The 14,416-nt window shown below is 57.5% G+C and overlaps 2 protein-coding genes across 3 annotated transcripts; both read right to left on the reverse strand.

Moving 5' to 3' along the window:
• Window positions 1-204: 204 nt before the first annotated feature.
• Window positions 205-6,044, reverse strand: FGF8 (fibroblast growth factor 8). 2 transcript variants are annotated; one of them, XM_082719041.1, is made up of 5 exons: window positions 5,965-6,044; window positions 5,824-5,860; window positions 4,781-4,928; window positions 1,507-1,613; window positions 205-638 (listed from the first exon to the last, which is right to left on the reverse strand). In XM_082719041.1, exons 1-5 carry the CDS (start codon window positions 5,994-5,996, stop codon window positions 348-350), a joined length of 615 nt encoding a protein of 204 aa, XP_082575167.1. In that variant the 5' UTR covers window positions 5,997-6,044; the 3' UTR covers window positions 205-347. The 2 variants fall into 2 exon arrangements, with proteins under 2 accessions (XP_082575167.1, XP_082575166.1); XM_082719040.1 differs by having other exon boundaries at window positions 4,781-4,961.
• A 5,217-nt stretch (window positions 6,045-11,261) lies between these two features.
• On the reverse strand, window positions 11,262-13,278 carry NPM3 (nucleophosmin/nucleoplasmin 3). The gene is made up of 6 exons (XM_082722441.1): window positions 13,114-13,278; window positions 12,719-12,804; window positions 12,414-12,533; window positions 12,195-12,288; window positions 11,707-11,830; window positions 11,262-11,416 (listed from the first exon to the last, which is right to left on the reverse strand). Exons 1-5 carry the CDS (start codon window positions 13,229-13,231, stop codon window positions 11,715-11,717), a joined length of 534 nt encoding a protein of 177 aa, XP_082578567.1. The 5' UTR covers window positions 13,232-13,278; the 3' UTR covers window positions 11,262-11,416; window positions 11,707-11,714.
• Between the last annotated feature and the right edge of the window lie 1,138 nt (window positions 13,279-14,416).

Here is a 14,416-nt window from a genome sequence, read left to right on the forward strand (position 1 = left end):
GAGTACCTCTGCCTGGAAAAGCCCCCCTCCCACCCAGAAGGAACCCCCGCCGGAATCCCAGTCTAGGCCACTCCCAGCCTTCCCAAAAGCGAAGAAGACAGACACCACCGCCAAGTGGAATACAAAAATAGAGCCTCTCTTTTGTTTAAAAAACAAGACAAAACAAAACAACGACCAAAAAAAAACAACAAAAAAAACCCCAACAGCAAACAATTATGGACAGCTAGAACCCGGGGCTCCCCCAGCTCCTCCCCAGCCTTCAGCAGCGCAGACCTCGGCTCCCGGAGTTTCTCCGTGCGCCCCCGCGGCGAGCGGCTCGGCGGCGCGGCGGGGAGGGCCGGCGGCGCCTACCGGGGCTCGGGGGCCCAAGTCCTCTGGCTGCCGCGCAGGCTGCGCGTGAAGGGCGGGTAGTTGAGGAACTCGAAGCGCAGACTCTGCTCCGTGGTGTGGTGGCCGCGGGGCAGCCGCTTCATGAAGTGCACCTCGCGCTGGTGCTGCCGCGTCTTGGAGCCCTTGCGGGGCCGGCCCTTGCGGGTGAAGGCCATGTACCAGCCTTCGTACTTGGCGTTCTGCAGGGCCGTGTAGTTGTTCTCCAGCACGATCTCGGTGAACACGCAGTCCTTGCCCTTGCCGTTGCTCTGCAGGTAGTGGGGCCAGACGCGCGGCGTTACGGGGCTCTGGCCGGAGACGCCCCCCGCCCCCACCCCAGCAGAGGCAGAGGGCAGGCGGCCCCAGACAGCAGGTGGGCACCCCAGCAGATGGCAGGGTGGGCACGAGTGACAGCCCCACCCCCGCCCGGGCACCCGCTCTCTAATCCCTCACAAGCCGCAGCCCACCCGGCAACTTCCTGTCCTCCCGGGCAGCAGTGACACATGGCTGTCTCCGGAGGGGCTGGGCCCCAACACAGAGGGCCAGAGAGGGGGCCCAGACCCTGCCTGCCCTGGCCTCCTGCCCACCAGTCTGGCCGAGCGGCTCGCACCCGTTTCCCCAGCTGCACCATCCCCCTGGGCCCCTCAAGACCCCTGGGGCCTCAGAGCAGCCACTCCATGGGGGAGGGGAAGCCTGCGGGGAGACGAGGAGCCCCGAGCCCCAGAAGCCCAGGAAGCGGGGAGCTTGAGGCTGGAGAAGAGCCGTGACTAATGGGGCCATTTCAGAGCTCGGCCGAGGGGCTGGGCCTGCGGCTTACTGAACATTCCAAATGCTGGTACCATGTAATTGGACATAATAGCAAAGCAATTTGGCGATTTGTTAAAAAGATATATGGAATTTACCAACCCCCCCACCAGCCCCTTCCCTAGCCTTCCTTCTTCCTCCTTTGCCTTTATAGCTTTTCATCTCTCAAGCAGTTTCCTTCTCTCTCACCTCCCCCACCCTCCACCCAACCACTAGGTAACCCCAAGGTGGCCCTGGGTCTCTCTGCCCACCTCCTTGGGACCCTAGAGGAGCTCTGCCTGCCCAGCCCCCTCCCTAGGACCCAGGGACCCTCCACTCCTTCTGGGGCCTCACCTTGGCAATGAGCTTCCCCTTTTTATTCATGCAGATGTAAAGACCGGTCTCAGCTCCTCGGACTCGAACCCGGCTCCCAAAGGTATCTGTCTCCACAATGAGCTTTGCTGTCAGGGAAGGTGGTGGGATGGTTATCGGAAGCGCCCTGACCCCACTGTACCACACTGTCACCCCAGCTGACCCTGAGACCCGTCATATCCCAGTAGCAACTGCTCCAAGAGCAGGTACCCAAGACATAGGCTCCAGCCCCAGCCCAGCTGCCACCATGCTAGGCGACATTGGGAAAGATTGACTCTCCTTCCTGGGCCTCAGGCCCCTCACGGATGTACACAGGGGGATGGGCAAGAGCATGAAGCACAGACTGGGATCTCCCTCTGCCTGCTCTGCTGCTCCTGTGGAGGAATCTTAAAGCCATCAAACTGAACACACCCTCTTTTAAAACCAGATAGTACTGACTTTTCACGTCAAGGCTTCAGGACTAGAGTTCTACTCTCATCAGAAGATCTCTGGGAACCCTTCAAACTCAAAGTAGTACATGCACATGCCTCAGAGATCACCACAAACTTCCGGGGTGCAGCAGTGACACGAGTTCTGAGGCAAAACATAAAAGCACTATCTCCCGTTTCTGGCTCCTCAGGTTCTAGCTCGTGTCCTTGGCCAACCACCCCCCTCCAACCACCACTCCGTTCTGCTGAGATGACAGGGAGGCCGACCACTCTCCGTCCACACACAGCCAGCTACTTTCCCAGAACCTCAGACCCCAGCTGGGAGGCTTCTGCTCTTCTCCACGCTTCCCCGTCACCACTGTCCCCAGCCCCAGTGTCCAGAAATCAATGGCTCAAATCGTCTTTTCTCTTTCAACCCCCATCACAGTGACCAAACACTTGCTGTGGGTGAGGAAGGGAAAAATTGAGGCATGCTTGCCTCTCAGTCTGGAAAGCCATTGATACAGGGAGCTGAACTCTGTGCCTTCTTCCCTGGTGCCCTCCCCTTAGACAGCCCACTTGCTGCAGAAGTCCTGGTCCCTGTCTAGTCCCTGTGTAATTCCTCCCCTTTGTGGCTGTCCTCAAGCAGGGAATGAGGGCTGACTTAGCTGTTGGGGATAGGCCAGGAGGGGCTGAGTCTTCTGTCCTCTCTGCTTTTCCCTCCTTGAGAAAGCAGTTCTGGGATTCCCAGAGCTGTCTCCCAGCCTGCACTAACAAGGCAGCACCTTCTTTGTCGCTAAAACTAAAGGGGGAGGATGGGCTCCAAGGTCAGCAAGGCAGCCCTTGTTGCCGGACCTGATACTACCCCCACCTCTTCACATAGGACAGAGCAGGGACCCAATGGCCAACTCTCCAGTCTGGCTTCAAGTCAGCCAGGGAAATGCAGCTGTCACCTCCCCTCCCACCCACCTCCTCTTGGACACGGCCACGCTGCTCATCCCTCTCCTGCTCTGCCTTCCAGAGGCCCGAAGGGACGCTGGCTGGAGAAGGGGCCTGAGGATCCCACTCGGAGGATTCTGGCCAAATGGGGCAGACCAGGATGGCACAATCCCTCTATTCCTTCCTGGGACCCATAAGGAAGCAACTGGGACCTCTCTGCTCTTCTCCCCCAGACTCTTGTCCCGGCTGCACACCCTAAGCCTCTGCTCTCAGGCCCTCCGGCTTCCACTCCTGCCTGGCAGGCAGGAATCAGCGACCCTGGAAGGCTTCCTACACTTGTAAGGACAGAAGTGGGCATCAGACTTCTGAGGTCTGAAGATGAGCTTCTCCATGGCCAGCTTAGCCTCTTCTTCCCTCCCCAGAACCCAAGGATGCTAGACCATTTGCTCCAGTGGAGCAAACCCAGGAGGAGCTAAGCATTCGTTCTCTTTCCTTGGAAGCTGAGAAGGGCAGCAAGCAGCCAGTTTGGAGGGACAAAGGGACGGCAGGCTGGCCCTGCCAGCCCAGCGGGGGAGCTCGGCCACCGGGCAGGCCGCCCCCCACCCCCACCATGGAGAGCCCCCTCTCCCCTTCCTGGATGGAGCTGGGGAGCTGGGGCCGCAGTTTACGGCGGCGGCTTTCCCGACCAGCCTTTTGGAAAGCTTAACATTTTCAAACCTATTCTTCCACCCCAGTGACAGATTTATCCCGGGAAAATTATGTCTCCTTCTCCAGCTTTGAAGGGAAGTCAGCTACGTCGATGCAGAAAAAATGCAGTGAGACATACTCGATCCCCCAAACTGGCTCGAGAAGAGGAGAAAGTATTCAGGAAATGTTAAAAAAGGTGAAAGTAAGAAGAGTTTTAATCGCTCTGCCAGACGCGGGGGTCTCTCCAGAGATTCATAGAGAACAATCTTGAACCTCTTTTTTAACATTTACAGACTTGCAACTCCTTTCAAACTCCACATCTGAAAAAAGGCTCGTTCTTTTTCTGTTTTATATCATTCTTCATTTTTCTTCTTAGCTCTTAAAATGCCTCACCTTTTTATTACATTTTAATAGAGTCTTCCCCTCTCCTTTCATGCTTGTTTAACTTGGTCATTATTTAAAGGTTTTTAAACTCACAATAATCGCTCTCTAAAAACAACACCAGCCGCCCAGAGGGCTTGCTTTTCTCTTGGTACATCCAGGACTCTGGAAATTGGCCTTGTTTCAAGGCAGGAATATTGAATGTTTTAGAAATCAATCAGTCCTCAGCCTCTCTGCCCCGCAGTAGCTACCCGGACTCACCGCCCCATAGGGAGTCAGAAGCCTGGCTCTGACCACTACCTGGGTTCCCGGGTCAGTGGGGTGGAGAGAGGGCCCCTTCCCAAGCCTAGTGCCCATGTACAATTGGCCCTTCAAAATATGTAAAGGTTCATGGCACCCCCTGTCCAAGCTGGAAGAGCTGGGGGGATTTTTCTCCCGTCTCTTTCCCAACTCTCCTTTTGTGGACCCTGGCGACATATCCTCTTTCAAGAGCTTCCCTTAAACCTGGGGCCCCTCCCGCAGAACCCTCTGTCTCCACCTGCAGCTGGGGAGGGGTGTGTGAATGGGGGAGGTAGAAAAGGAGATGCCTGGCTTCATTCATCTGCTGGGTAGAGAAGGGGCACCTGTGGGCCAAGTACTCCCCAAGGTCCCTTCCCTAACCCTCTTTTCTCCAGCTGACCCCAAAGATGCTTTTTTGCCTTAACTCCTTCCCTTCTGAGCTGGGGAGCCCAGAGAGGCCTCTGGCCAGCACGGATGGGGCTGGCAGGTCTAGTCACACAGCAGGGGGAAGGAGGGCGTGTTCTACAAGCTACCTTCACCCTGCCCTGGGCAGCTTGCCTTACCGAAGGGGTCCCCGTCTTCTGCCATGGCGTTGATGCGCTTGTTGGCCAGGACTTGCACGTGCTTCCCGCTGGTGCGGCTGTAGAGCTGGTAGGTCCGGATGAGGCGGCGGCTGAGCTGATCCGTCACCAGGCTCTGCTCCCTCACATGCTGTGTAAAATTAGGTGAGGACTGAACAGTTACCTTTAGGAAATTGAAAAATACACAACACGCCATTATAATGCTACTCTGCCCAGGGGCCCAAGTGGCCCCCATCACCCTGCACACGCCTCCACTGCCCCAAGCAGCCTACAAGAGTTTGGAGGGGGGGTACCCTCACAACAAGCCAGCTCAGGCCCCAGCACCCAATCCAGGAAAGTGGAGCAGACCCAGCCTAGCAAGGATGAGCTTGGACCGATCTGGATGGACCTACCTGTTGGGAAACACCCTGGGACTCCCTGCCAGCTCCGATCAGGGAAGCAAGTTCTCTGCCCAGAGCGGCCGCCCCTCGCCCCCTCCCTACGCCTTCCTAGAAAAGCAGGGTGCTTCTAAGTAGGGAGGCAGCGCTACCCAACCGCTGACATTTATAAAGACAAATTTACAGAGCAAATGTTGAGAGCGCAGAGAGCCTAGGCACCTGATCTTTCGGCCAGACCCGCCACAAGTCTCCCCAGAGAGCCACGAAGGGAGTCCCTGCGGCCGTCCCCGGGACTTGTGACAACGAACGCTCCCTGGCCCCAGCTCCCCCGCCTTCCTCGGCAGCCAGGTGTGGCTGCCTGTAGAGTTCCCCATCCACCTTAACCTGGCTAGGAGGTGTGAGAGACAGCGCTGGAGCCCGAAACCTTGGGTTCGAGCCTCGCTGCACACTAGCTGTGTTACCTTAGGCAGGGCGCTCCCTCTCTGTTCCCCGGCTCCCTCCTAGGGCAGGTTCGGGGCTAGATTTCTAAGGTTCCTCCCAGCCCTGCAGCGCTGGCCGCAGGGTCGGTCCTTGGGCCCCTGCCCGACCTTGCCAACTGGCGGCCCCCGCCGACCCGCCCGGGCCCCGCCGCCGCGCAATGCGCCTTACCTGGGCTTGGAGGCAGAGAACCAGCAAGTGCAACAGCCTGTGGGAGACAAAAGCGGGCGGGAGAGAGAGGGCGCGGGGTGAGCGGAGAGGGCGCGGCGGCGCGGGGCCGGCGGGGACGCGGGGGGCGGCGGCCGTACTCACAGGCAGCTCAGCGCCGAGCGGGGGCTGCCCATGGCGCGCGGCCCGGGGAGCACCGAGAACCCCGGCGGGATCACGCCGGCCCGCGGGCGGCCGCGAGGGACGAGCCGAGGGCGGCGGCGGCCGAGGAAGGCTGGAGCACGGGAGGCGGGCGGCGGTCCGGACGCGGCTCCGCGGGTCCCGTGGAATGTCGAGCTCGCCGCGCCGCGCCGTGCTGAGTGACTCTGCGCCGCTGCCGGAGCCGGTGGCCGCTGGCTGCTCAGGAGCCGGAGCAGGCGGGAGGGTAACGGGCCGGCAGGGTGGGTGGGTAGGTGGGAAGGGAGGGGGAGGGGTGGGGGCGGGGGGCGCCGCACCGGGAGCGAGGGGGGAGCGCGGGGCGGGCGGCCGGAGCCCGCAGCCCCCGGCTGGGAGCTGGGGCCCGGACGCAGCCCGGGGCGGGGGCGGGGCGGGCCGGGGCGGGGCGGCCGGCGGGTCTGGGATTGGGGGTCTGGGATAGGGGAGGGGTCTGGGGACCGCGGGAGGGGCGGGGGGCGGCCGGTGGGAGCGCCTCCCCCATCCCCGGGCTGACCCCCTCGCGCGCTCTAGGGGTCTGGACCCGCGGGGATGGGGGGGCGCTTCGGGCTTGGTCTTCCTGGACCGCGAGTGCGCCGGGGTCCAAAGGTGCCAGGTCTCCACCGTGGGGCCGGGTCCGCTTTTGGCTCAGGCGAGGCGGCGTGCCTCTGAGCCGCCTACTGTGTGCTTCGGCCCCGCGTGTCCCCTGGAAGTGGCCGCCGACGCGGGAGTGAATGGCTGTGCGCTCAGCGGTGCGTGCGTCTGCGAAGGGGACCCGACCCCCACCCCCACCTTTCTGAAGAGTAACCCTTCCTGCGGGCGTCTCCTGTCTCACCCGGTCTCCAAGAAGACCCAGAGAGCGAGAAATGTCCCCTCCCCCATTATCACCGTCACCGCTGCCTGCGTCCCACAGATACTGACCTGAAGCTTGAGAGGAACCATGAGCACCTATGTCGGAGAGTCTGGAGGTCCCTGGTAGGACCCACAGTCGCTGCCGCCCTCCCAAAGCAGCAGGCGGAGAAGGCAAAAAGAACTACTGTCAGCTGCTTCTCCTGGAGAAGAGACTTAGTTGCAGGCCGCCTAGCCTTTCCCTCTCAGAGTCTCGTTATTTGTGCACTGAGGCATTTACACACCTACTGGACTAGACGTGCACTGGTGCTTTGTGTCAAGCATGGGGAGGTCGCCAAGGAAGTAGTGTCAAAGCCTTTCCCAGACCCTCCGTGCATTCCCTCAGGGGCTTCTGGACCCCCTGAGCCATGGTGCTTCTTTGGGAGGGGCTTAAGTTGGTTGACCCTTCATGAGGAGCAGGTAGAGCTCCTGACGCCCTACCCAGCTGCTTCCTCTGCCCATGACCTCCCCTGTCCCACTGGCACCCCATGTCCTTGAGGGTTGGACTGGAGGGGTTGGGGTGGTCCTGGGAAGCCATTAGGCCAGGGGCAGTAGGCAGGTCCTTGTCCAACAGTACAATTAAGTTCTATTACCTCCCCTTTCTCTGTGCCCCACTTGTCCCCATGCCTCACCTTTCCCCATTCCCAGCCATAAAGCTAACACTGAGTGGTGCATAGGTGGGAAAACAGGGTCACAGGACTTGTCTCAAGACCTCATCCCTCCTCAAAGAAGGAGACTCCCTGAGCCTACCTGTTCCTCCCTCCAGGAGTTTGTTCACTCTTCTGGCTCTTGCACACACAGATCTCCAGGCAAGGGCCATGTCTTTTCGATCAGAAGTTGCAGCTCATGGCTGCAACCAAGCTGGGCTGGGTTGTTCTGCAGTTGGCACTTGATGAATGAATCATGAAGAAACTGGCTGAGCATTTAGACCTCAGCCCATGAGTGGCTTCCCCAGGAAGACATGCCTTCAGATAATAATTATAAGTACTACTATTTATTTAGCACTTATATTTGCTAAAGGCTGAATTTGCACTGTCTCCTTTCAACCCCACTAAGTGGTGAGTCCATTAGAAGGGAGACAGGTGAGGTGGGCTCCAGTGCTTTTTCTTACCGCCCTCTGTGTTAGAGGGCTGCAGTCCACTACCTGGGTCTCTACCCTCTTCACTGTACTGCTTCCAACAGGCAGAATGCTCACCATCTTAAACACATGTCTGCACATAGTAGGCCCCTGAAAATGTTTGCGTGCATGAGTGAATGAGTGAGTGGAGATATGGAGAGCAGAGGGTGGGAAAGGCCTTTTCCCAACCAGGGACTCAGGCCTCTGGAAACTGTCTGATGAGAACAGCATTGGGCTGGACCCAGGCTGGAGTCAGGGCAGTCTTAGTGTGCATAGTCTTGGAGCCACAACTAGAGTCACTCTGGGCGCCAGCCCTTCCCTGGAGTGGGGATGGAGGCCAGAGAGTATCTGACTCAAAAAGTCCAGCCCTGGTTCTGGAGCTCCAAGAAGGTTCTGAAATCCCCATGCTGAACTTCAATGGTCTTAATCCACTCTGTGCCCTTCACCAGAAGAGATGGGCATCCTGGGACCTAAAAGCGAGAGGTCAAGGTTTTAGTACTACACTTAAACCTCTATCAATGGGCCTTTCTATAGGGCAGAATTCCTTTACATTTGGAGAGCTTCCCCCCAAATGAATCCTCATCAGTATGGGAGATTGTTCTCATCTCCCCAGAAGGCTATGTTTTGGGGTTGGGGTTTGGAGTGGGGGAGGAGATGGGGACACCCTCACAAAGGGCGCTGGGTCCTGCTCGGCCTGCCCTCTGAGTGACAGATGCAAATATGCCGTCGGGGCCCCAGCAGGCCACTCTCTCCCTCCCTCCCTTGCTAGCTTCCCAGCCAGCTCGCTTCTTCCTTTATCTTATCAAAGCCCCGTAATTACAATTGCTATTTTGTTTCCTCGAATCTGCAATCAGAGCTCCCCGGCCCTGATGAGCGAGCGCCTGTCAACCTGATCGCTGAGTGACAGCCCGGCCACCTTTCCCGGCCGCCCCCACACTCCGCAAACACAAACATACACACACACACACATACACACACACTCGCCTCCTGAAAACACAAACACACACTCCTCGCCAACACAAACAGCCCCTCTCCGCAAACACGCCCTCGCCGAGACCCAAACACACACCTTCAGCCTTTTTCCAAACGCATCCCTCACCCCGGGCCCCTCAAATCCACACCAGCCTGCGCGGGGCCGCCGGGTCTGCCGCTCCTCCACTGAGCGCCTCCTGCGCCCGGCGTTCAAAGCGCCGCGGACTCTCCACCGACTGTTCAAATGCAAATCGCCAAGACGACGTTAAGCACTTCGGGCCTTTGCCTGGGAGACGTCTCCCCTCACCCCGCAAATACAGGCCTGCTCATCCTTCAGCGCTCTGCAAACCTCGGCGTGCGCCGTCATCCCTCAGTGCTCGGGGCCAAAGTGAATCGGCAGCGCTCCTACTGTGCGCGGAGCCGACAGATGGAGCAACGAGGAGAGGCGGGGCGGAGAGAGAGAAAAAGCAATTCCCTGCTCTGTCTGCCCGGCCCCCTTTCGGGCCGGGAAAGCCCAGGAAGAAGCGAAAATGTGGATTGGGCTCCCACTGCGGGCAGGAGGGCGCTCGGCGCCTGCCTGGGTCCCGGGGAGAACCACCCAGGAAACAAGGCTTACAGGGAGCGCTCAATCGCTTCGCAGCGGTAAATAGCCGAGCTGGGCCACGGACAGGGGTTAGACAGCTGGGTTGGGAAGGCTTCCCCCAGAGATGACTTTTTGCTGCACTCAGTCAGTCTCTCGCGCCCCCAACCAAGCAGGTGCCGAGGACTCTGGAGGTTATAGGTGAGAGGAAGAAGAGAAGGGCTCTTATAAGACTCTTCTAGCGAATGAATGAATCAACGATCAATCAATCAAAGAACGAATGCAGTCAGCCTCAGTGACTTAGTCCTTGCTTTCTGCCTAAACTTCGGCACCCCGGGCCACTCGCGGGCGAGACGGGGTCGCTGCTTGGGGAGTCGCTCGGCCACTGGCGGTTTCAACCTCGCCCACCAGAGGGCGCCAGCTGCAATTCTCCCCTCCATCAGGACCCCTGCCACAGAAAAGTGAATAGTCTAGAGCCTGGTTGGCCCACCACGCTGGCTCCGCATGGAGGCAGTTCAGGAAATCCCCCTCCTGGAGAGGAGAAAGGGGCCTGCGACCCCGGATCACTGCAACAAAGAGAGAAATCACCTTCCTTTATCCTCATCTTGAGAGAAAAGGAAGGTTAGAACTCCTCACCACCAGGAGGGGGGAGCCTACTCCAGGGAAGTATGAAGTGGGAATGCCTTTCCGTGTTGTGGGACGCTCCCCAAAGTTTACCTTACCTGCCTCAATACCAGTCCCTTCGGGTTACCTAAGGACCTCTCCCACTTGCACACCCATTTGCCCAGCAGCCAGTGTGGGAGGGAGTGGGCCTGGCCCCACCACCCCACACCCCACCAGGCACTGTACTCTGTCCATCCTCAGCATGTCTGGCCCCAGGCTGTCTCAGGAGTTAACCTTTTGTTTGTTTGTTTGTTTGTACGGGGGACACTGAAATACCCCCCCCCCCATCAACACAGCTGCTGAACTGCTGACCCCAGAGCTGGTCACATACACACTAATGCTCACACCAGGTAGTTTCCTTTCTCTTCCTGGCATAGCAGCAGTCAAACCTCAGAACACCTGATTACAGGCACCAGAGACCCCCAGATCAGGTGATGTGTGGGGGGTCAGGAACCCTTTAGGCCAGGAGGCTGAATCCCAGGGGCCTCTCTCTGCCCCCATATGCCAGGCCACCCGGATTCTGGTTTCCCTGTCACCCAATCTGGCCAGCCCCCTCCATCTGGCCCCCGGAATCAGGTTTCTAAGGGCCCAGACCGGCTCAGAGACAGCCTGTAAGACTGGAAGGAGGAGCCAACAGTGGCCTCTGCCCTATCCCTCACAGGCCCTCTCAGGGCCTGAGCCCCTTCGCGGAGCTAGGGATGCACATTCCTCGGACTGCTTAAGTCCCCTTATCTGCCCCCCTGCCCATCAGCCTGAGTGCTGACAGAGGCCCAGGCCCCTTGTTTGGATGCTGATAACCTCCTGGGATGGCCCTCCCCCACCTGTAGGGACTGGGAATGGGGTTGGTGTTGGGAGGTCCTCTTTTAGCAAGGCAGTTGGGACCCAGGCCTGGCCCCGGGGGGGTCCTAGGGATAGCAGGACCCCACATTTCCTCCCCAGGCCCAGGGCCACTCTCGATGCTGCCACAGTGCCACCTGGTGGTCCCAAGGGGAATGCCACACCGGCAGGTAAAGAAGCCACACAAATGAGTTGCAAAAAAACTCCACATCACTTTATTTGAACCTTTATCCAAAAATGTAAAAAGTATTAAAAATGTGTAGTCCTGAGCTTCAGAGGCTGATCTCCAATCCCAAAGGCAAGGGGGAAGAGAGGGTGAGAACAGAAGTTCAGAGTTCCTCCCAATCCTGGAGAAAAGAGAAGCCCAGGTAGGGCCTAAGATTAGAAAAACACCAGGGCTCTATGAGGGATAGGACCACCCTCTCCCCCAGCACCAGCCAAGACCCCACCTCTCCACCCTCTTCAATGGAGAAGCCACATTTAGATTTCTTAAAACTTGTACAGGAACATGGTGCATGTCACATGGGGCAGGCAGCTAGCTGACCAGAAGAGAGCAAACAAGGGGTCAGCATCTATGCCTTCACCTGCTTGTCCTACCCCATCTCAGTCCTTGCTCGGCACCCTTCTCCCAACTCACCAAGGTGGCTAAGGCCTACCCCCCTGCTTCTTGGCAGGCAGGATGGAGCACAACTCAGCTTCTTCCTCCTCACTACCTTCTTCCTCACTCTCTTCTTCCTCAGAAACGTCATTGCTTATAGTAACTGGTGGAAACGTTAAGCAGTAAAGGAAGAGGAGGTTAAAGCCAGACCCTTTTCATACCACATATCATTTATTCATGCCCTGTGATGCTAGACTTGCAGGGGCCCTGACCTCTCAGAGCTTATGATCTAGGGGGGAAGAACCTCAGATACTAAGATGACAGAAAGCCAAAAAAGACCACATAAATGGGGGTGGAGAAGTTGGGGCAGGTTTCATGCAGGAGGTAGGCTTGAGTAGGACAGAAAGTGGAGGGTATAGCCTGTATGGGAGCTGCACTGGGTGATAAGGCTGGGATGGGGCAGGACTGTGGAGCAGTGGGGGAGACCTGATGGAGAATTCACCAGAGGCAAAGTAGAGGACTCTCACCAATCTGGTGCCTCCCAGTGATCCGCACAGGGCCAGAACCTGATTTCAGGCGGAAGGTTACAGGTGGCTGGAGCTGGAAGTCATCCAAACTCAGCTGGAAGAAGAAAAGGATGAAGGCCTGGCCTGCTCCATCTTATGATGAGTCAGTTCTCCAGACCTCAACTCCTCACCCTCACCCCTATCCCCCACTTCACCACCCGGCCTGGGAGGGAAACTCACCATGGGTTGGCAGGACAACTTGAGGTTGGCCACAGGGACTGCAATCTCTTGGTGGTCATGATTCCTGGCCACGACTTCTACCACATTACACTCATCTTTGGCCCCCTCAGTGAGGCAGAGCTGGGAAGAGCATACAGGGCCTCTGGGTCTCCTCAAACAAGGGTTGGCACCACAAGTGGAGGCTTCTACCCTAAAACTTGCCCCGCCCCAGTGGTCCCTGTATCACCTAACCAGGGAAGCGCCCATGTAGGGGCCAGGCAGAGAAAGTGACTCCCAGCTATTCACAACCATTCCCCGCCCCTCACCATGGTCAAAGCCAGCACATGCTCCGCATCGTCCTCTTCTTCTACCTTGAAGGTGAAAGAGCGGGTGTGGCCGGAGAGCTCACAGCCTGGAAGAGGTAATAGTGTGAGTGTGTCTGTGTACGCGTGGGGGGCGTTCCACCAAACCTCTGTCACGTGTAGTAGCCATGGTCAGACCGGCCATTTACGCGCCTACTTCTCAAGAACACCTGGGACGCTCGGCCCAGGGCCCACCCCTGCACTTTTGGAGCAGGGGGTCGCACCGCCCCCTTCCGCTTGCGCTGCCGCGTGCGGGGGCCCCCTTCGCTTCCACCCACGTCGTGTATCCATTTGCATTCTTGTTCAGCCCTGCCCCCGACCACCCCAGGACCACCTGCATCCCCTCCTTTCTTCAATACCGAAAAAAAAACTGTCCATGGTGACCGGAGCCGGGACCCGCAAAGCCCCGATACCCCCGGTCCGGGCTCGGCTCTCCTGACTCAGGAACGCTAGAGCGGCGGCGGTGCCGGCGGCCATGCTGCAAGGGCTGTCTGGGAACTCCGCCCCCGACACGTACAAAGCGGGGGACTCGCCGCTGGTTCCGGCCCCGCCTATTAAAGGAACCGCAGGCGTTTGAGAGACAGACCGAGGTGCAACCTGTCCAGGGAAGCCCGCCGGGCCTGTGGTCAAACCGTCGTTTGGTCCTAAAAGGATAGGGAGGTACATCACGGAAGCATGGATTTTTTTTTATTTTTTTCATGTGAACACCCTTGCTTATTTCCGTGACCACGGCTCTCAGGGTGGCTCCTGCCTCCATTTTCTTCCTCTTCCCTTCTTCTGTCTCTACTCCCCCAATACAGGGTAAGCTTTCATTAAAGGGAGAATAGATAGAAAAGTGGAAACCTTTCCCAACTCTCCGTGTTAGTGCGAAATTCAGGGTAGGGTTTTTGGTTTTTAAGATTTTTAAAAAATTTGACATTGGTAAGAGACAGCGAGAGAAGGAACACAAGCAGGGGGAATGAAGAGGGAGAAGCAGGCTTCCCGCTGAGCAGGGTACCCAATGCGAGTCCATGCAAGGCTCGATCCAGGTGACCTGAGCCCAAGGCAGCGCTTTTCTTATAAAAGCAAAAGAATTATGCTTATTTGCCTTTGCTCCAAGAGAGCCCCTCAAGGATTCTTAACTTTTCAGCTCCGGGTATTTTTTATTAGAACCAAGGAACCACTCGGTCCTCTTCCTTGTATGCTTCCTGCTCTAAGGACCTTAAGTTTACTGTCCAGAAGGCCTACCTTTATGGAGCTTTAGATGCTGCTTGAATGCTGGCGCTTGTTAGCAAAGCATGTCATTTCGGATTTGGGGATTCTCATACTTGCAGACACATCGTGGAGTTTATTAATTCCCAATCAACCAAAAACATCCTTCCACCTTACACTCCTCAGTCCCATAGTTTTGGCAGGGCAACTCCCCATCCCCTCCACCACCCCCCACCATTCACCTTTTGACCAAAGAATCTGATGAACTCTTAAGGCAGCTAATTTGAATGAGTTCCTTATCCCACTAGACAGAGGGAGCTCATTCAAATTAGCTGCCTTAACTCACACCCAGGCTAACTGTGGGGAGGGTGGCTTGGCCAAGAGCTAGTCTACTTTTGTCTTTTACCTTGCCTTGAGGAAAATCTGGAAGTCTTTTTACTGAAGATGGGAATGGGAAAGTGCAGCCCCTAA

The sequence above is a fragment of the Mustela nivalis genome (assembly GCF_964662115.1).
Source record: "Mustela nivalis genome assembly, chromosome: 2".
Classification (NCBI taxonomy): domain Eukaryota; kingdom Metazoa; phylum Chordata; class Mammalia; order Carnivora; family Mustelidae; genus Mustela; species Mustela nivalis.